The sequence below is a fragment of the Nanorana parkeri genome, unplaced genomic scaffold (assembly GCF_000935625.1).
Source record: "Nanorana parkeri isolate BGI_ZX_2015 unplaced genomic scaffold, ASM93562v1 scaffold321, whole genome shotgun sequence".
Classification (NCBI taxonomy): Eukaryota; Metazoa; Chordata; class Amphibia; order Anura; family Dicroglossidae; genus Nanorana; species Nanorana parkeri.
Window position 1 is genome coordinate 487,781 of NW_017306589.1, and position 19,406 is coordinate 507,186.

A 19,406-nucleotide genomic window follows, 5' to 3' on the forward strand; every position below is an offset into this window, starting at 1 on the left:
GGGAGTCCCCGGGACTCCCTTACAGCAGCGCCCGCAACTTCCCCACAAGGTCACCGCTGCCGCCCCTCTGCGCTCTGCCGCCCCGAGGCCGGGCCTCGGGGGCCTTGTGGGAAATCCGGGCCTGCATACAATGACTTCATACACAGAAGTATCGGAAGAAAGGAAGCTCTTGTTGCCCTCAGGAACCAATCAGGTTCTCCCTTTTATGTTTCCAGTGCAGTATGGTGAATTAGATCTGATCGATTTGAGGGAATTAGTGATTACAGCATAGAAATGTATTACAACATAGAGTATTTCCCAGTTCATCTAATCACTGTATCATACAGCCTCATACAATTTTATGATTAGAAATTATTCATTGGATATTAGGTGAACCCACACACCTAAATTTAATAGGTTGCACCATCAGATGTAAAAATGGTGGTCACTGGCCGAATTAAAGGAGAACTATGGGGTCAGGGCTTTTCCCATAGTTCTCCTAAGGGTAACGGGAGGACACAAACTAGCGTCCTCCCGTCACCCAAAGCTCAGTATACCGCGAGCTGTAGCCTGAGGCGCTGCAGCCGGGACGGATCCCGACAATACTGTCTGGATCCACCCAACTGGGGAGGGAATCCCTGCAGGGAGCCGTGAGTGACAGCCACGGTTCTCTGCAGGGGCAGGATCGAGAAGTGAGCGAGCGACGGTATGTGTTCGCTCACTTCCCAATCTATTGAGCTGACGTGTCCCAGTTTCATTGTCACAGGTCGGCTAGAACTATGAGGCTGAGTGATTTTCACTCGCCTCATAGTTCTCCTTTAAGATCATCGGGCTTGTGGTAATTGTATCATATTGAGATGCTCTGAGATCATTCAGAATTCACTGACAGGTGCATTTGACCTGCACTTTACGTCCTTCTGACTTGCAGTTGGCCTCCTTCTGACTTGATTTTGACCTGCTTCAACCAGATTTTGCATCCCTATAGACTTGAAGAATGCAAACCCTGTCTGACATGAACAAAAGCCCATCAATACAGGCCCTGGGGGTCTGATTGCAACCTTGCCAAGGGATTGTGAGAAGATAATACAAAGACAAGCTAGCGATATTTCACAATACAGTTAATGATTTTTTTTTAAATGGATGCTTTAATGCACCCAAGAGTGTGTTTTATACTTGCTGTAGTTCTGCGTTAAAGGATAACTTTGTTTTTGGAAAGTTATCCTGTGGTGCATGGATAGGCAACCCCGGCACTGCAGATGTGGTGAAACTAGAAATCTCTTCATGCCTGTGGCTGTTATAGTCTTGCAATACCTCATGTGACTTGTAGTTCCACAACAGCTGAAGTGCTGAGGTTGCCTACCCCTGCTTGAATGTAACCCCCCTAAGTCTTAGGCCCCATTCACACATAGCCACTTATCGCGCGATTTCCGCCGCGATATCGCACATTTTTGCCGCGCGATATGGCGAGAAGTCGCCGGCTAATGATAGTCAATGGAGCTGTTTTAGCTCCATGTCGCGCGTCGCTCGTCGCGGTCGCAAGTCGCTTCTACAGGACCCTTTTTTCGGCGGATTTTGCTTTTTTTCTAATGGAGCCCGACGGAGAAGGTCGCGCTACCGTCGCTGGATCGTCGCCCCGAAAGTCGCGCTATCCCGGCTGCTGCAAAAGGTATATTGCTACGTGTGAATGGGGCCTTAATACTTACCCATCTTACCCATCTACATTCCTGCCAGATCACTCCTGTGGCCAGTCTCTTATTTCTGTGCTGCATTCATGGATAAATCCCATTCAGTCCTATGGAGAGGCTGTCAATCACCTAATCACGTGTCCCAACGATAGATGGCCTCTCCATAGAAACGAATGGGAATGTTATAAGTGACTGGCTAGGAACATTTGCAGCGATGCCAGTACTCCCAATAGAGTACAGCAGGCACACAGCGTGGATCTGGCAGGAACGTGGACAGGTAAGTATAAGACTTTGGAGGGGCGCTGAGGGAGGGGAGGAGGTAAATAAAAGGATAACAATACAATTCTCCTGGGATATGGGAGATGGTGTTGTGTATACAGTGGAGGAACAGGAACCCCATTCCCGTTGTCACACTTACTCCAGGTCTTCACTATTGGTGTGTCCAGGCTCGGGTGATTGACCAAGCAGGTGTAGTTGTTTTCAGGGAGGGAATTCCTCAAATCCAGGGTCGCCAAAATGCGGTAGGTCCAGTCTCCGGTCCTCACAGCCTCTGTGTAGTTCTTGACCAACTTGTCATTTTTAAACCAGGCAACACTGATATTTTGGGGGTAAAAGCCCCACACCTGGCAGACCAGCACCGGGAGACTGTCAGGATGTAACTGAACTGGTAAAAAGACCTCCACAGATGGTTTAGCTGTCAAGGGAAACAGATACACGATTGAGAAACCATATAATAAACCAAAGAATGCTTTGTAAACAATTAAGGCAAAAAGCTGAGGTCAATGGATAATCCGTGTGGAAGTCGAATTATTTAAAGTACAACTCCAAAGAAAATGTTTTTTTTTTAAATCTAGAAATTTTGGAGGAAAATTGGAGCCTTTGTGAGGTTTGAATTGTTGTTTATTTCCATGTTAAGCGGATTCACCCTCCATATCTATCCTGATGTCCAAACGTGAACAACTGTCAGGAACAAAAAGTGAAGGGAAACCTTTGAATAGGAACATCAGTTCAGCCAACAACCTGAACAGACTTTTTAATAATGAGCACAGGAAATAATGAGCATGTGAAATGATGAGATGACTCATTATTTATAAGTAATTATGATATTACTCAATCACATCTCTCTCCCCACCTACAAAACGAATGGCAGTGCAATGCATGTAACAAGCAACACAAATATATTATTGGGCTCTTCTTCTATTACACTTTTGCTTAAATAGAGTGACAGTCCCTCCAAATGAGATGTGAGCTAAGTGTATATATGCAATCTTTGTTTTGCACATAAACATTTAATACAGGGCAATGAATTCCCAGAGCACTCTGTGATATTTATAGTGGGCTTGTGCAAAAAGAGCATCATCATTTAGGTTTGCCTTATATAGCTTCAAGGAGAACTATGGGGTCAGGGCTTTTCCCCATAGTTCTACTTAGGGTAACGGGAGGACACAAACTAGCGTCCTCCCGTCACCCTAGATGTCTAAATACTTCCCTGGGAATATCCCATAAGGCAGTGCAAGTCCGTCTATTGATCACAGAGCACATTGTATTCCGGGGTGCAGAGAGCATGGCAGAGCTCCGACCTTAGATCTGGAGACATCCAGGGCATATTGGGCAATGGCATCCTGATATGGGGGGCTCCTGGGACTCTAAAAGCTTAATGGAGGTTCATGGGCCTTCCTCTACACAGTCTATCCCCCCTTCAGTCTATCATGAATGCAGCTGCCTTACTCATTCACCTAACCAACCGCTCAGTGTTTGCATCCCCCCTCTGCCAATCCCTGCACTGGCTTCCACTCGCCCAGAGGATACAATTCAAAATATTAACAGTCACTTATAAAGTCATCCACAACTCCGCCCCGGGATATATCTCAAAGCTGGTCTCAAAATATCACCCTAACTTTTTACCCCAACCTGTCCGTCTATCTCCCACCTTGACTGCCTTTAGGCGTTCCCTAAAGACTCATCTCTTCAGGGAAGCAGGCGGGTGGTGGCAGAAAGAGCAAAGAGGGTTAGCAGCAAAAGATCACACTATCTGTGCTTGATCAGCTTCACTGAAGGACAAAGATGACAATGGAGTCTAATAGACCCTTAATGTTTCCTAAAAGAGTACCTGTCACCACTAAAATGCTATCACATAGGGGACCTGTGAGCCCCCTATGTGATAGCAAGAAAGTTAAATTGACATTAAAGTCAAAACATTTTTTCCTTCCCCCCAATGTTAATGTCAGCACTTACCTTAAATTATGTCTCTTAATCTGATCTTCTTCATCTTTCCTGATGTTTTCATGGGTCCCTCCAGCGCCGCGACAGGTCTCTGATCCAGCGCTGACTGCTCTGTCCTTGCTGGCACTTCCTGTCACATGGTGTCTGCATGCGGGTGCATGTGTCCATAGACTTACCTCGTGTCTCTCTGCCTACATTCACATACTAATACAAATACAATATACAGTAACAAAATTAAATTACAATGCAGGATTACCTTGGTCAGTGGAATTGTTACATTGTTACAAAGATGAAGAAATGAATAGAATACCTGTTCCCGGGGTCCATAACGCGCCGTATATCAGCAGCGATATGATAAAAGCTCAGCTCATCTCTGCAGGATCGTCAATTCAATCCTCAGGGTGAACTGAAACCCAGAAGAAGTTTGTTACTCAGCTCTAAAATCTGCAGCCAATAGAAAATCAGGAGGAGGTGGTGGAGGAGGTGACACCAACTGTTACTAGGTAGAAGCTTGCTCCTACTTCTTTGGCACTTCTGGATTGAGGTGTCCACAGTGAAGAGTAGAAAGTGACAAACGAAGAGTGTTCAAGTGGAATTTTATTTTGTATTTACACCAAATGCTATTTTTGTGCTTCCCTTTACAGGGAACTGGCTGAGTATGTTTGTAAATAGCCTTGGACAACTTGAAAGAAAATGGGAAGAAACCTCAAAGTGGATCTATGAAAAGAATTTACCTAAAGTTTTATTATTATCCATTCCGCACAATTTTATGAAACAATAAAGCAGAACTAGAAACTAGCAGTTCCCATTGTATGACAATCATTTGATTTGTGGGAAATGCCACCAAGCTTTCAAGTTTGGCCCTCCACCACCTCAGTTCCGGAACTCCTGGATCATGGCCGACTCCAAACTGATTTTCTAGCCACCAATGAAAAAAACTAAAAAAGGAAGTGTTGTGTTAAAGTGGTAAAACTCAAACATCTGAAGAAGGGGAAGAAATCTGTAACTTCTGCTAATACAGACTTCTTCTACTGAACTGTATGTAAGATGGGAAAACAGATTATTATTATTTCACAAGGTAGGCCTAGATGCAGGGCCAGATTTCCCACAAGGCCAACCAAGGCCCGGCCTCGGGGCAGCAGGGAGTAGAGGGGCAGCAGGGGTGTGGAATTCCTATCTCCCGACGCCTGGGACATGCAGTTCGGGGGGCCGGGCGGGTAGTTGTTTTCTACATTCAGCCATGCTTTGGGCAAGCAGAGCTAAATGTACAGCGGGGAAGCCGCCACTTGTTTTGTACAAGTGATCTCGGCTATGGGGGGGGGGCACATTGAGGAACCTGGCATTGGGGCAGCAGAGAGATTAAATCAGGCCCTGCCTATATGTATGCTTTTATTGACCCGCACTCTGTCATTGACATGTAATGTTTGGGGGCCTGTTTATTTGTTATTTTACAAGGTAGCCCTTTATGTATCCTGTTGTTGGGATATCAGCAGAGACTCGCACTGTGTCATTGACATGTAAAGTTTGGGGGTTTGTGTAAATGCCCAGGTGGCACTCAACACTTGGCCACTTGTATCAGTTGGACCAATTTGTACCGATATCTGCTCCAGCAGAAAGAAAACAGATTGACATTAGAGCTGAATTCCAGGATGACCTCTGTTTTTAGCAGGTGCAATAAAAATGCCCAAATTTCGTTTCAATACCTTATGTAGTGTGGAGAAAACGTTTAAGGGGATGTTACATCATCGTTCCTCCCCTACGATCTCCTATCTCTGACTAGGAAGAGAGGCCTGTGAGGTGTCCTACATCACATCTCATGGATGTTAGATTCAACTGAAAGAACGGCATGTCCCATCTTCCTTTGACAATGTAGTTATAGCGGTGTATGGAAGACATAAGATCTATTGCTGCTTTCATGTGGTGTGGGACACTTGGTAGGTACGGGCCTCTGCCTCATATCAATGGCCCCATAAGTGGTAATTACAACTCAGGGTGTAAGAGGAAGACCAAATCATCTAAGGTGGATGTCACAATCAGGGGCGTAACTAGAAATCACAGGGCCCCATAGCAAAATTTTGTATGGGGCCCTGTGATTTCTAGTTACGCCCACCTGATAACCCAAACAGCCCACCTAAGGGTGACCCTGCAGAGCCCACCATAGACTCTCTATGGTAGGCTCTGCAGGGTCTCAGGCGGGTGGTCAAGCCCTCTTACCTGTCAGCCCTGATCCTCTGTCCGTCTCCTTCTCCTCCACGATCGACTCCTCCGTCACTGGGCCCCGCCTCCTCGATCGTCGGGTCCCGCCCCTCGATCACCGGGCCCCGCCCCTCGATCGCCGGGCCCCACCCCCTTGATCGCCGGGCCCCGCCTCCTCGATCACTGCCGCTGACGGGCCCAGCCACCTCCTGCGAAGCTGCTGGTTGTAAACAACTCAGCAGCGGCTGTGAGAAGGATATCGAGCAGAGTAAATCTTTCCCTGCTGTCTGTTTTTTTTTTTTTCTGACATCGGGGCCGCCGGCCGTCGTCAGTCAGAAAAAAAAAAAAAACAGCATAGGAATGCATAGCTAGATTGCTATTGGCTATTTTACTTTGCAATAGCCAATAGCTATTGCACCCGCCCACTGCTGCTGTCAATCAGCAGAGGGGGACCAGAAGTTCTCCATCAGGTCCTCTTCTAGTGATTGACAGCAGCAAAGGGTGGGTGCAATATCTGGCTTGCTATTGGCTATTGCAAATTGTAATAGCCAATAGGAATCTAGCTATGCATTGCTATGCTGGGTTTTTTTTTTTATTCTAATGGCAGCAGCTGTCAGAATACAAAAAAAAAACCAAGCAGATAGCAAAGAAGCTATTGCTTCCCGTACTATCTGCCATCATTTAGGGGGGGTGCCTTTTTTCAGGTTGGGATCCCTGGGTTCCTCCTACAAAATGTCCACCCATTTTTTTGGAACATTTTGGCAAATATGTAGTGATGGAGAACATGGTACAATCCAAAGAGGGGAAGATAGGTAGATTAGCACCTCCCTAAAATGAGAAGGGCACCTCCCTGAAATTGCTTTTTTTAGGTTGGGATCCCTGAGAAACTACCATCTATCTGTTACTGATGCCTGAGGAAGAGATCCCTAGTGGCCTGGAAACATTGCTTCCTGTCGGTGACATTACAGTGTCCTGTCTATTCATCTAAACATGGTGTGCTGGTAATATCTTGGATTGGGACTTATGGCAACCTGGTAGATGGCGCTGCCCCACTGACGTCATCATGTCTAATGCAGTCCATTCACCTGCATTAGATGTGAGGATGCTGAGGGACATACCACAGCTATAGCAGAGGGGGAGAGATGTGAGCCCTCACTGCCACTGAGCTGAGGATCAGGTGAGTATATCTTCTTTTTTTCCAGCCTGTGCCGCCCCAATGGGGCATAGAATATGTTATTACATTAATGTTAGTAGATAGTTTTATATAGATCGTTTTCTCTATACCATTTTCCTATGACCATTCTATATGTAAGTTGTATGCTGCCATCTAGTGGCCTTTTGTGATAACACACCTGTTTTTCTGTAATTCTTTCCTCCTGTGATGACACATTTCCTCTGTAAGTATGCCCCACCCTTCTTCCTGAGTCAGTACTTCCTGTGTCATGGCCACAGCTAACAGGCCACATGTAACAGGGACACATGTATTCTGCATAGTACGCTAGGAAAGGCATCATCTTTTGACCGCACAATACTGAAACCATTCATCTGCTGTTCCTATCATCTGATGTAACCCTGATGTTAAAAATAAAGCACCTCTTTTGGATGAAACGGTATTGACGAGTTCAGCTATCTGACAAGGATTGTCCGCAGTGAGTATATCTGCTTATACAGGCCAGGCATAGAGGTCTCACAAGGGATATATCGCTATCACAACAATCGGAGTCAGAATACAGCCCCTAGACAAAAACAAGCACTTAACCCTTGCAGCAGGGCTATTAATGTTTTGCATACCTGGAGTTCTTCTTTAAAACCCCTATTAGATTTTTCCTTTTTGTTTTTTACTTTCTATGTCCAATAGGATGATTTCGTCTCACTGTGTTCTGTAGACACAACAGGAAGTGAGGGCACATCTCACTTCCTGTCTAAGTTAGCTCTCTGTATTAGCTTCTACCTTAAAGCTGAACTGAGTGATAAAAAAAAATGCCCAAATACAAGAGCCATGAGTATTCTTCCTGAATCTCTGTGAGCTTTGTGTATTTCTTCCAGATCTGTGTAGTAATCCAATGCGAGACTCGGAGCTTCCTGTAATAAAAACCGATCGCTGCTGCTCCCTCTCTCCTTGTCCAGGGTGACTGGTCTTGTCTCTGCCCCCTCCTGTAGTAAAGACCACTCACTGCTGTTCTCTCTCCTTTTGCAGGGTGACTGGTCTGGTCTCCGCCCCCTCCTGTAATAAAGACCGGTCACTGCAGCTCTCTCTCCTTGTGCAGGGTGACTGGTCTTGTCTCTGCCCCCTCCTGTAGTAAAGACCACTCACTGCTGTTCTCTCTCCTTTTGCAGGGTGACTGGTCTGGTCTCCGCCCCCTCCTGTAATAAAGACCGGTCACTGCAGCTCTCTCTCCTTGTGCAGGGTGACTGGTCTCGTCTCCGCCCCCCTCCTGTAATAAAAACCGATCATTGCTGCTCCCTCTCATTGTGCAGAGTAACTGGTCTTGTCTCCGCCCCTCATCCTGTAGTGGGTGGGGCCTGCTGGGTACCTCTTACAGTTCTGCTCTCTGTACGTGACAGGTGGAGCACAGTCACTTTTACAGAGTAATATCTGCGTCTGCGAGGGCTATTCAGGAATATGTTACAATAAAAGTGTCAGTGAATTGATCGAGAAACGTGATGGAAAATCCTAGTGGCAGAATGCGCGCTTGTGGCTGATATAGAGAACCATGATTGTCCGTTCTCTCCTATTATGCTCTCCGTTCATCTACGGTCTCATTTTTTTTTTTAACTAGACAGGAAGTTTGGAGGGAACCAATAAGAAAAGTAACACCTTTGCGTGGGGTGCAGGAAGTGCACTTTATTTGGGGGATTTTGAGACATTAAGAGGAAGTGAGCTGCGCTCTTTCATTACAGATGGCTTCACTTCCTCTTCTGTAATGAGATCACAAGTTATAATCAGAGGCGAGGAAAGTGACCGTCTGATCCAACCGGTTTTTGTTTGCTTCAAGTAAAGTTTGTAAATTCTAATCAGGAGACATTGGTTGGGCGACACCCAAAGGGAACCAGAGATTGTCTGCCGTCAACATATGTCCTACCAGGGTAACAGAGGCGGCTCTCTAATTAGGCAAATTAGGCGGTGACTTAGACTTCGCGCTCACAAGGGCCTCGCAGCCGCCTAATTTGCCTAACACATGACCTCAGTCAGTTGTGAAGTGACAGGGGACCTTAGCGCTGCTGTGCGCAGACAGCATTAGGAACCATGTCACATGATGAGATGTTCGGCGGCTGCGATGCATGCTTGAATGTGACAGGGCTCCTAATGCTGCCTGCACACAGCAGAACTCTCCCCGCTGCAGAGTCAGACTGTTGGAGATTTCTCCTTACAGGCTGCGATCGGCTGCAGCGATCTGTGTCAGAGGGACAGACAGCCGATTACAGACTGTAAGGAGAAACCTCCGTCAGTCTGTGAGTTTCCCTACCCCGTGCAGTCTACTCACCCCTCAGCTCTCCTCTCTTGCTGTCAGCCCCGATTGTCCCCATTCCCGCAGCAATAACCAGCCTGGTATTGGCTCTTTTAAATTGCAGTAGCCAGTAACAGGCTGGCTATTGCACCCGCCCCCTGCCTGCTGTCAATCAGCAGAGGAGGACCTGATGAAGAACTTTCGCCTTCAGGTCCCTCCTTTGTTTGATCTCCTAGACCTGAATGGCATTTGGGATCCGAATTGCATTCAGGAACTCCCAAATGCCATTTGGGTCTGGGACCCATATACATGTATTACTAAAGCTGAGACTCCCAGACTCCGAATGGCAAACACATCTGATTGGCCAGAAAAGTCACATGTCCGATTCAGTTTTTGAGCGAAATTCAGACACATTGGGATACAGGAATTCGGAGGTGTCTGAATGTCCGAATTTTGATTCGGAATGAAACGAATGACACATGTCTAATAAATACCTGTCAGAGGCTCTGACCCTTCCTTACTCTACCCCACACTAATCTACTTTGTGTTACTTTTCACAAACAAGTAAAAAACATCACGCGATTATAAAAACGTTTATCAAAAAAACAACACACATTACGTTTTTTAACCTTTTATTTAAAAATCAATGAGCGTCCAAACACCTCGTTGAAGCTCAGTACAACTTTAATCAATGATTTCATATCGATAACATCCGAAGGATATCAGTCATGTGACACAAACACAACCTAAAAATAACAAATATTCACAACCATCAATGTGTTCCCGACAATCAGAGCGGAAAAACATTTTTGGTTTTGCTATTCTAATTTGAGACTCTTCGCACACACTCTCAGGTTCGGTTCACACCTAGACATTGCAGGAATGTGTGCCTTTTGAGGCACGTTCGCAAAACACAGCAGAACGCATGGCGCAAATTTTGCTACCCACATGTGCAGCTGTATGATAATGGAGACAAGACTCGGCATAAAGATCTCCTAAGAAGTCCCGTTCCATTCATACACGGGGAAACTGAGGGAAGAATTCCATTCTTACACGGGGAAACTGAGGGAAGAATTCCATTCATACACGGGGAAACTGAGGGAAGAATCCCATTCATACACGGGGAAACTGAGAGAAGAATCCCATTCATACACGGGGAAACTGAGGGAAGAATTCCATTCATACATGGGAAAACTGAGGGAAGAATTCCATTCATACACGGGGGAAACTGAGAGAAGAATTCCATTCATACACGGGGAAACTGAGGGAAGAATCCCATTCATACACGGGGAAAGCGGGAATAGTTATTTCTTTATATAATATTTCTTTATTAGGATTTCCTAGTAAACAATTCTACGAAGCAGCAAGGGTCATGGGTGACCCCTGTGTGACACAATGCTGGGTCATGGGTCTGAGTTAATACACATGTGGCACAGTGCTGGGTCATGGGTCTGAGAAAATACATGTGTGACGGGTCTGAGAAAATACATGTGTGACACAGTGCTGGGTCATGGGTTCTGAGAAAATACATGTGACACAGTGCTGCGTCATGGGTCTGAGAAAATACATGTGTGACACAGTGCTGGGTCATGGGTTCTGAGAAAATACATGTGACACAGTGCTGCGTCATGGGTCTGAGAAAATACATGTGTGACACAGTGCTGGGTCATGGGTCTAAGAACATACATGTGTGACACAGTGCTGGGTCATGGGTCTAAGAACATACATGTGTGACACAGTGCTGGGTCATGGGTCTGAGAACATGCATGTGTGACACAGTGCTGGAGTGAACACAACGCATAAATATTAAAACCCAGCTTGAGACAAGGCAATTATTTTGTAGTTTCAGGTAAAGTTTGGGAAGGAACCTCTGTCAATGTTTGGTGAGATGAACTCCCTCTAACAGGAACAAAAGTGACAACAGAAACACATGTTCTAATAGAGCGAGGAAGTTGTAGAACCTCGAACAGGGCTGTATTGCTGTGTGTGCCCCCATTAGTGACATGTTCTCTCATTTCCTGTCCAGGTGACGGTTGTCAGTCAGAACAGGAAGAGGAGAGAAATAGCAGAGACTTATGCCCAATCTAATGATTCCAATCTGTAATGAAAACACGTAGAGGTCCCCACAATGGGGAACATGACGGCACTATAGTAGTTAGGTCAGCTCAAGTCTTCATCTTGATCTTCAAAAAAGATGATGATATGGATTCCAGGAAGGTCATTCTATAGGAAACAGAGTGGAGAATAAATATGAGAAATGCATGTTAGTTGTCTTTCTACATATACCCCAGGATGAGGAACGGGATGATCCGGGCGTTATATTCATGAGGCTCATTGGCTGGCAGCACGTGGACGGCGCTTTGTATACATTTTCATTTATTTATCTAATATGTTTTTTTTAAATATTCTTTTTTCAGTGAATATGAAATATGTTATTTTTACCCATTTTAAGCCATATAGTGTAACTCTGGACTGATTGCCAAGTGTTTATTAGGCTAATCGTAACCGCTTTGCTGAAATAATGCAGTACAGAAATCAATTACTCATACGTTGCAGATATATGTACATAGTTGGATGATCAGGGGAGGTGCTCATCCTTTCTTCCCTCTCTCTTTGCCCGGTACAGAATTCTAATTAGAGGATTATACACTGAGTGGCCAGATTATTATGACCCCCCCATCAGTACTTCGTTGGGCCGCCTCGTGACTCCACGAGATGGTGAAAGGTGATGCGAGGAATCTGACACGGCACTGTTGCCCTTCTGTTGTCTTGTACCAGTCTTGCCCCTCCCCCGTTCTGCCCTAACATTGACTAGTCGCTGACGGCCACAATTCACACGTTCAGACCCAGATTTTCGGCTGACAGTCCGGTCTTTAAACACTTTAACAGCAGCTGCTCTTGAACATTTAACGAATTCTGCTGTTTTGCTGATACTCGCTCCATGGCTCCGAGCGCCAACAATCATCCCACGTTCAAAGGCTGTTAAATCGCGTTGTTTCCCCGAATCTTCAGAAAGAAATCACCTCTACTGTCGTGGTAACCAACCTGCTTCCCTATTTATAATGGTCTGGCCCTCTAGCAACTTCAGCGCCAAATTATAGCTAATTTGCCTACAAACGTCAGGTGGTCATAATAATCTGGCCACTCAGTGTATATACAGTGTGTGTGTGTGTGTGTGTGTGTGTGTGTGGTGTATCTATCTATATATCTATACACATACATACATATGCACACACACAGAGTACATACAGTATACACACACATTAGATATATATATATATATACACTGTATATTTCTTATGTGGTGAAGTCTTCTGTAGTCCACAGAGATAACTTGGAACAGTGCTAACAGTAAGCAAAGGAAGTTATATCACTGGATTTCTGGCAGGATCAACAGGTATTTGCTGAATGCTTTAAACTTTTTTTTTAAATATCAGCAAACCCAAATGGAACAAATAAGTTAAAAGAGAACTATGGGGTCAGTGTTTTCCCCCATAGTTCTCTTAAAGAGTCACGGGAGGACATATACTAGTGTCCTCTCGTGACCCAAAGCTCAGTATAAAGCGGGCTACACCTCACGGTATACTGAGAGCGCCGCAGCCGGGACAGATCACGACAATACTGTCGAGATCCACCCAGCTGCGTGATTGACAGCGGGCTCTGCCTATCTAGAGGCAGAGCCAGCTGTGCCCGCCCCCTCCCCGTCCGTTCCTCCAGTCAGTGCTGGAGAATCGGAGAGGGGAGTAATCCCTCCAGGAAATGGTGACTGACAGTCACCACTCTCTGCAGGGACAGGATCGAGAAGTGAGCGAGCGACGGTATGTGTTCGCTCACTTACCGATCTATTGAGCCGACAGTTTCATTGTCACACGTCGGCTCGAACTATGAGGATGACTGATTTTCACTCGCCTCATAGTTCTCCTTTAAGTCCATTATTGGGTTGCACATACACCTCAGGAAACAGAGACATAACTGTTGCCAGGATATTTTATAGATCTAGACAGCTCCGGAGTTCCTCTTTAAATACATTTGAGACACGAAGACAACTTTCCGCACACTGACCACAAGCCCAGGAAGTCCCAGACTTACCCAACTGATGTAGTTTTTTACTGAGACAGAGGAACATGAAACCCACGAGGAGGAAGACCACGCCGAGAGCGAAACCCAAACCGCACAAGGCGTTCTCCAGCACATCAGAGGGAACGGGGAAGTCTGGAACTAGAAATGGAGAATAAAAGTGAAATGCAGATAAGGAGATGGATCTGATGTCAGCTGCAGATTGTTCATGATGATGACTAAAGTCTACAAGTGAGAGTTCCATTAGGACCTCCTGTGTCCATGGGCTATGGGTATGAACCCAACAACAGCGCATGGAACCCACCGCCCTGAGCTTTGACACACAGGATCACACAGGAACGTTCCCTCGCACTGGAGCGTCCCCCGCGCTGCAAGGGTTAACTGCTCATTTTGGTCTAGGGGCCGAAGTAAAGAAATACTCATCTGATCCTCGGCCTTGCGGCAGTGACCGCTCACCTCTCTCCCCCTCTGTAGAATGTCCCTCAGCAGCCTCACATCTAATGCATCATCAGACATGATGATGTCACGGGGGTCCTTAGCCTGCAGGAGCCCGGAGGAGAAGAGGCTGAAGGGACCGGTCTTGCAGGCAGGCAGGATGGAGGATCAGGTGAGTATATCTGCTTTATTCGAGCACCTAGTGAGCACGTAACCCTCACAGTGCAGGGGTAGCCCCACTACAAGGGTTCCTTTTTACATTTCCTGGAGTTCTTCTTTAATGTGGTATCTCCAGGACAGGAAGTGAAGGAAAATCTCCCCAACAGGACACAGATGGCAAACAAAATAAACCGGCAGGAATTTTATCCTCATCCCCAAAAGGTTCCAAAACGTTCTCTCTATACATACACTTTACATTCTTACAAGACCCTCCGAGTGTCCAAAAGGATCAAGAAGGTTGATGCCCAAAATTATCACTTAATGACACCGGATTGTATAATAAATGGAAGATTCCTTTAACCCGTGGATGACCCACAACGGGATAATTCCATCCTGGGTCCTTAAGGGGTTAAACAGACTCGTTTCATATTTGTAAAGCTGACTGTCGCCAGATCGCTTCTACGGGCCGGTAATGTCCCCCGCCCGACACCCCCGCCGTGCTTCTTGGGCTCCTCTGCCCTCCTGCTGCCCCAGGGAACGCCATCTTGGGTGTTGGTGGGAAGCTGGGGAGGAGAGCAATGAACATCCATTCACCGATCTGCTCCTCGTTCTATGGGACCTGGAGCGACGCAAATTACATCACTTTCGGTCCCAGACCTGTCATTGGTCGGCTCCTGAAGTCCAGCAATAAGCTATTGAAGTGCCATCTGCACTTCAATAGCTTAGCTTATTTAGAGTGTAAAGGTGACACAGGGGGTCTTTGGACCCCCCGCATCATCTTAAAGAGGACCTGTCACTGCCAATATGCTATCACATGGGGGGCTTCTAAGCCCCCCATGCGATAGCATTTAAAGTAAAGTAAAAAAACAAACAGTTTTTAAAATAATATTAAATAAAATAAATGTAATAATAATAAAAAAAGTAAAGTCCCCTGTGAGCACGTGCATCTTCGGGTGTGCCTACGTACGAAAACGAGGATTGCACTACATCGTCGCACACGCCGGAGTGAGAGCAATAATGCAAGGGCCAATATTTACTCATATCTCTAAACTGATGACCTGTGGGGGCTTTTTTCGGTACTGATGATACGGACGCACACAATTTGTAACCTGCGCAGGTTGTGGATCTATTTACTCGTTGTAACCTGATCTTTTATATTTTACCCCCACACAAAAAAAAAGGTATTATATCGTGTTTTGGGGCACTAAATTTAACTTAAGTACATTTTACACTACATTTTTGGGTTTGATAATACGTTGCGCTAATGTCGTGCAATATAAAAATTTGCAACTGCCGCCATTTTATTCTACAGGGTCTCGGCTTTCAGAAAATATATCATCTTTGAAGTAATTTTCAGGCCTCCAATGTGGATTATAACATGGGTGCAAAAAAGGTCCTTAAGGGGTTAACACACTAACAAAACCCCGAACCCTAGAATTAGTATTATACTGACCCCAGTAGGAGACTATGGTCCTGTGGTCACCCCCCACCTGCACGTCACAGGAATAGGTTTCATCATAGTTGGGGGTGATGTTGAGGTAGGAGAAGGCCTGGAAGCTCAGGTCATTCAAGGAGAAGTATCTATACGAGTTCAGTTCTCTTGACAACACTTTTCCGTCCTTCCTCCAGGTGATGGTCAGTGCCGGGGGGTACACGTCACTGATGGCGCAGATCAAGGTGTTGGACACCCCGATATGGAGGGGATGTGCAGTAAACACCGCCACATGTGTACCACCTACGAATACAGAAGGGAAGATGAAGAGCGGTCCATTACTGTACCCTCATAGAGACCGTTCGGATCTGTGTGCTGGGTTCTGGTACCTTAATGTACACACACAATCTTTACATGTTTATTTTTATTGCTGTGTCCTCATTAGGGAGATTCACCCCCTCCATCTGTCCTGGTGACCGTTATCACTGAAAGTGAAAGAAAATCCCAAATTTTGGGTTGTCACCAGAACAGGAAGAGATGGGAAATCTTCCAATGGTGCCGCTAGTTCTGCGGACCACCAGGGATTTCACTTTGGAGGGATTTCCTCTCACTTCCCAGTTGAGGTTGTCGGACAGGAAGTGAAGGGAAATCTCCCCAATGGGACACAGATAACAAGAAACAGCTGGCAGAGGTTATAGCCAGTGGCGTCACAAGGGCGGTGCAGCTCACGCTAGGTGACACCATTAAAGGGGGTGAGACCAAAATGACTAAAAGTAATTTTTGGTGTCACCCCATCTTAAAAATTAGGCGCTCGGTCATGGCCCGAGAGCCTGACAGTGGCACAAGAGCGAGGGGACTTGGTGGCATACCGGATCCTGCTGGGTCAATATCCCCTCCTCTCTTTGCTGGTGTCTATCACCAAGATGGCCGCTGGCAGTGAAGTACATCACTGAGCATGCGTAATGATGTCACAGATGTCAAAGAGCATGCGTGGTGGCTGAACCAGGTGACACCCACCCCGGTGCCACTGATGGTTATCGCTCTTCCCTACTCTATCCAAAACTGCCTTCAGTTCTACTTCATGTTTCCAGGAATGATTATGGAATGAAAGCAAGCCTGACAACACAGCAGTGTCCAGGGGCAGAGAGAGGTCTGCAACGCATTCACCGTGAGGGCTCATTCACACAAGGTGCACTGATCAATGAAGACTCAACGCAAGGTCACTAAGGAAACTATGGCCCCCTGTGTGCCTTCTCTACTCCATACAAGTACATCAGTGTGCGTTGTATTCAAATGTAGTATATCTATATATTGTATTAGGGATGCACAGATACTAGTATTGCTATCGGTACCGATACTGAGCATTTGGGCCAGTACTCGTACTTGCCCCAACGCTCCGATACTTACCCCCAATACCGGAACTTCTGGTCAGACGGAGATCTCCCTCTGACTGCAAGTGCTGAGGGAGCATGGAGCCGGCTTCCTTTTCAATCAGGAAGCCAGGCGGTCAATTATGACCCGCCTCCCTGATTGGCTAGAAACTCGGCTTCACTTGTTGCTAGGCAGCCTGGCTTCCTAACCAATCAGGAAGCCAGGCGGCACTTAATGACAGGGCTCCCTCATTGGTCAGGAAGCCAGGCTGCCTAGGAACAAGTGACGTTGGCTTCCTAGCCAATTAGGAAGCCGGGTCATGACCTGCCGCCCGCCTTCCTGATTGGCTAGGAAGCCAGCTTCACATGTTGGTAAGCAACTTGGCTTCCTAACCAAGTCAGGAAGCCGGGCAGTACGTCATGATTCGCATCCCGGCTTCCTGTTTGGCTAGGAAGCTGGCGTCACTTATTGCTAGGTGGCGTGGCTTCCTGACCAATCAGGAAGCCGGGAGGCAGGTCATGACGTGCCGCCCGCCTTCCTGATTGGCTAGGAAGCCGGCTTCACTTGTTGCTAGGCAGCGTGGCTTCCTGACCAGCCTCGGCAGGTGTTCTTTCGGTAGAACACCCGCTTCACAGCCAATCAGGAAGCCGGGCGATGGGTCATCATCCGTTGCCCAACTTCGTGATATTCTGGGCACACGGCACCGGTTCCGGCGAGTACCGAAAAAAGCAAAAAACGGTACTCGTAACCGAAAAGCCGGTATCACTGCATTCCTAATTTGTATGTCATGCCAAAAAAACTTGCACCAGCGCGACGCAACATGCCGCTGCTCATGAATGATGTGAATGGGCCCCTATTGTAATGAATGGTTAAGCTCAGTCTGATCTCAGGGGCCTGGTTCCACTATACTGTATATGACTCATCTTCACACCCACAACCACATTGGGCCCCCAGCCCTGTACGGGGCCCTCACCTCTGGCCTCCGGCATGATGTCTTCCAGAGCTGTAGTCAGATTTTCACGAAACGTTTTACAGAAAACCAGATCAGACGAAATGTTCTCTGCGCTAGGGAAGGCCTGGCCGCTCCATTGGTTGAAGTCGCTGAGCCAGGCGGAGGTGGAGTGCTCCTCGAAGTTGTAGTGGAACATCTGATCTTCATCGAACATCTTCAGGAGCCCCGAGGACGGCTCGCTGGGCTGACAGAAGAGCACCTGACTCAACAAGTGTGTATCTGAGAGATCCAAGACATGCAATTGGAGACAGCAAAGGGGGGAATCAGCTTAGTTTACGCTGCTCATAACAATTCTACACGACGATTCCACCAACATTCACACACACTGAATACGTACAAATGTAACGTTTAGATTGTAAGCTCCTGTGTACCGGGCTCTCTCTTCTGTAGTTCATATCTCACTGCAACAATGTATGTATTTAACTCTGACCTCCGTCCTCCCCTTCAGTCTTCTATCTGACCTCCGTCCTCCCCTTCAGTCTTCTATCTGACCTCCGTCCTCCCCTTCAGTCTTCTACCTGACCTTCGGCCTTCCCTTCAGTCTTCTATCTGACCTCAGCCCTCCCCTTCAGTCTTCTATCTGCCCTCCGTCCTCCCCTTCAATCTTCTATCTGCCCTCCGTCCTCCCCTTCAATCTTCTATCTGCCCTCCGTCCTCCCCTTCAATCTTCTATCTGCCCTCCGTCCTCCCCTTCAATCTTCTATCTGCCCTCCGTCCTCCCCTTCAATCTTCTATCTGCCCTCCGTCCTCCCCTTCAATCTTCTATCTGCCCTCCGTCCTCCCCTTCAATCTTCTATCTGCCCTCCGTCCTCCCCTTCAATCTTCTATCTGCCCTCCGTCCTCCCCTTCAATCTTCTATCTGCCCTCCGTCCTCCCCTTCAATCTTCTATCTGCCCTCCGTCCTCCCCTTCAATCTTCTATCTGCCCTCCGTCCTCCCCTTCAATCTTCTATCTGCCCTCCGTCCTCCCCTTCAATCTTCTATCTGCCCTCCGTCCTCCCCTTCAATCTTCTATCTGCCCTCCGTCCTCCCCTTCAATCTTCTATCTGCCCTCCGTCCTCCCCTTCAATCTTCTATCTGCCCTCCGTCCTCCCCTTCAATCTTCTATCTGCCCTCCGTCCTCCCCTTCAATCTTCTATCTGACCTCCGTCCTCCCCTTCAGTCTTATATCTGACCTCCATCCTCCCCTCAATCTTATATCTGACCTCCCCTTCAATCTTCTATCTGACCTCCGTCCTCCCCTTCAATCTTCTATCTGACCTCCGTCCTCCCCTTTATTCTTCTATCTGTCCTCCATCCTCCCCTTCAGTCTCCTATCTGACCTCCGTCCTTCCCTTCAGTCTTCTATCTGACCTCCGTCCTCCCCTTTGGTCTCATATCTGACCTCCG

At 46.9% G+C, this 19,406-nt stretch overlaps 2 protein-coding genes across 2 annotated transcripts in view; both read right to left on the bottom strand.

The window, feature by feature from the left end:
• LOC108788348 (HLA class II histocompatibility antigen, DM beta chain-like) overlaps positions 1 to 9,611 on the bottom strand; it is a 20,981-nt gene extending 11,370 nt beyond the window's left edge. The window contains exons 1-2 of the mRNA XM_018558103.1: positions 9,569 to 9,611; positions 2,083 to 2,358 (exon numbers count right to left, since the gene is read on the bottom strand). Coding sequence (XP_018413605.1) covers positions 2,083 to 2,358; positions 9,569 to 9,611 — 319 coding nt within the window. The remainder of the gene's footprint in view (positions 1 to 2,082; positions 2,359 to 9,568) is intronic.
• Positions 9,612 to 11,750: 2,139 nt separating this feature from the next.
• LOC108788351 (class II histocompatibility antigen, M alpha chain) overlaps positions 11,751 to 19,406 on the bottom strand; it is a 15,151-nt gene continuing 7,495 nt past the window's right edge. The window contains exons 2-5 of the mRNA XM_018558104.1: positions 17,980 to 18,237; positions 15,657 to 15,938; positions 13,622 to 13,750; positions 11,751 to 11,755 (exon numbers count right to left, since the gene is read on the bottom strand). Coding sequence (XP_018413606.1) covers positions 11,751 to 11,755; positions 13,622 to 13,750; positions 15,657 to 15,938; positions 17,980 to 18,237 — 674 coding nt within the window. The remainder of the gene's footprint in view (positions 11,756 to 13,621; positions 13,751 to 15,656; positions 15,939 to 17,979; positions 18,238 to 19,406) is intronic.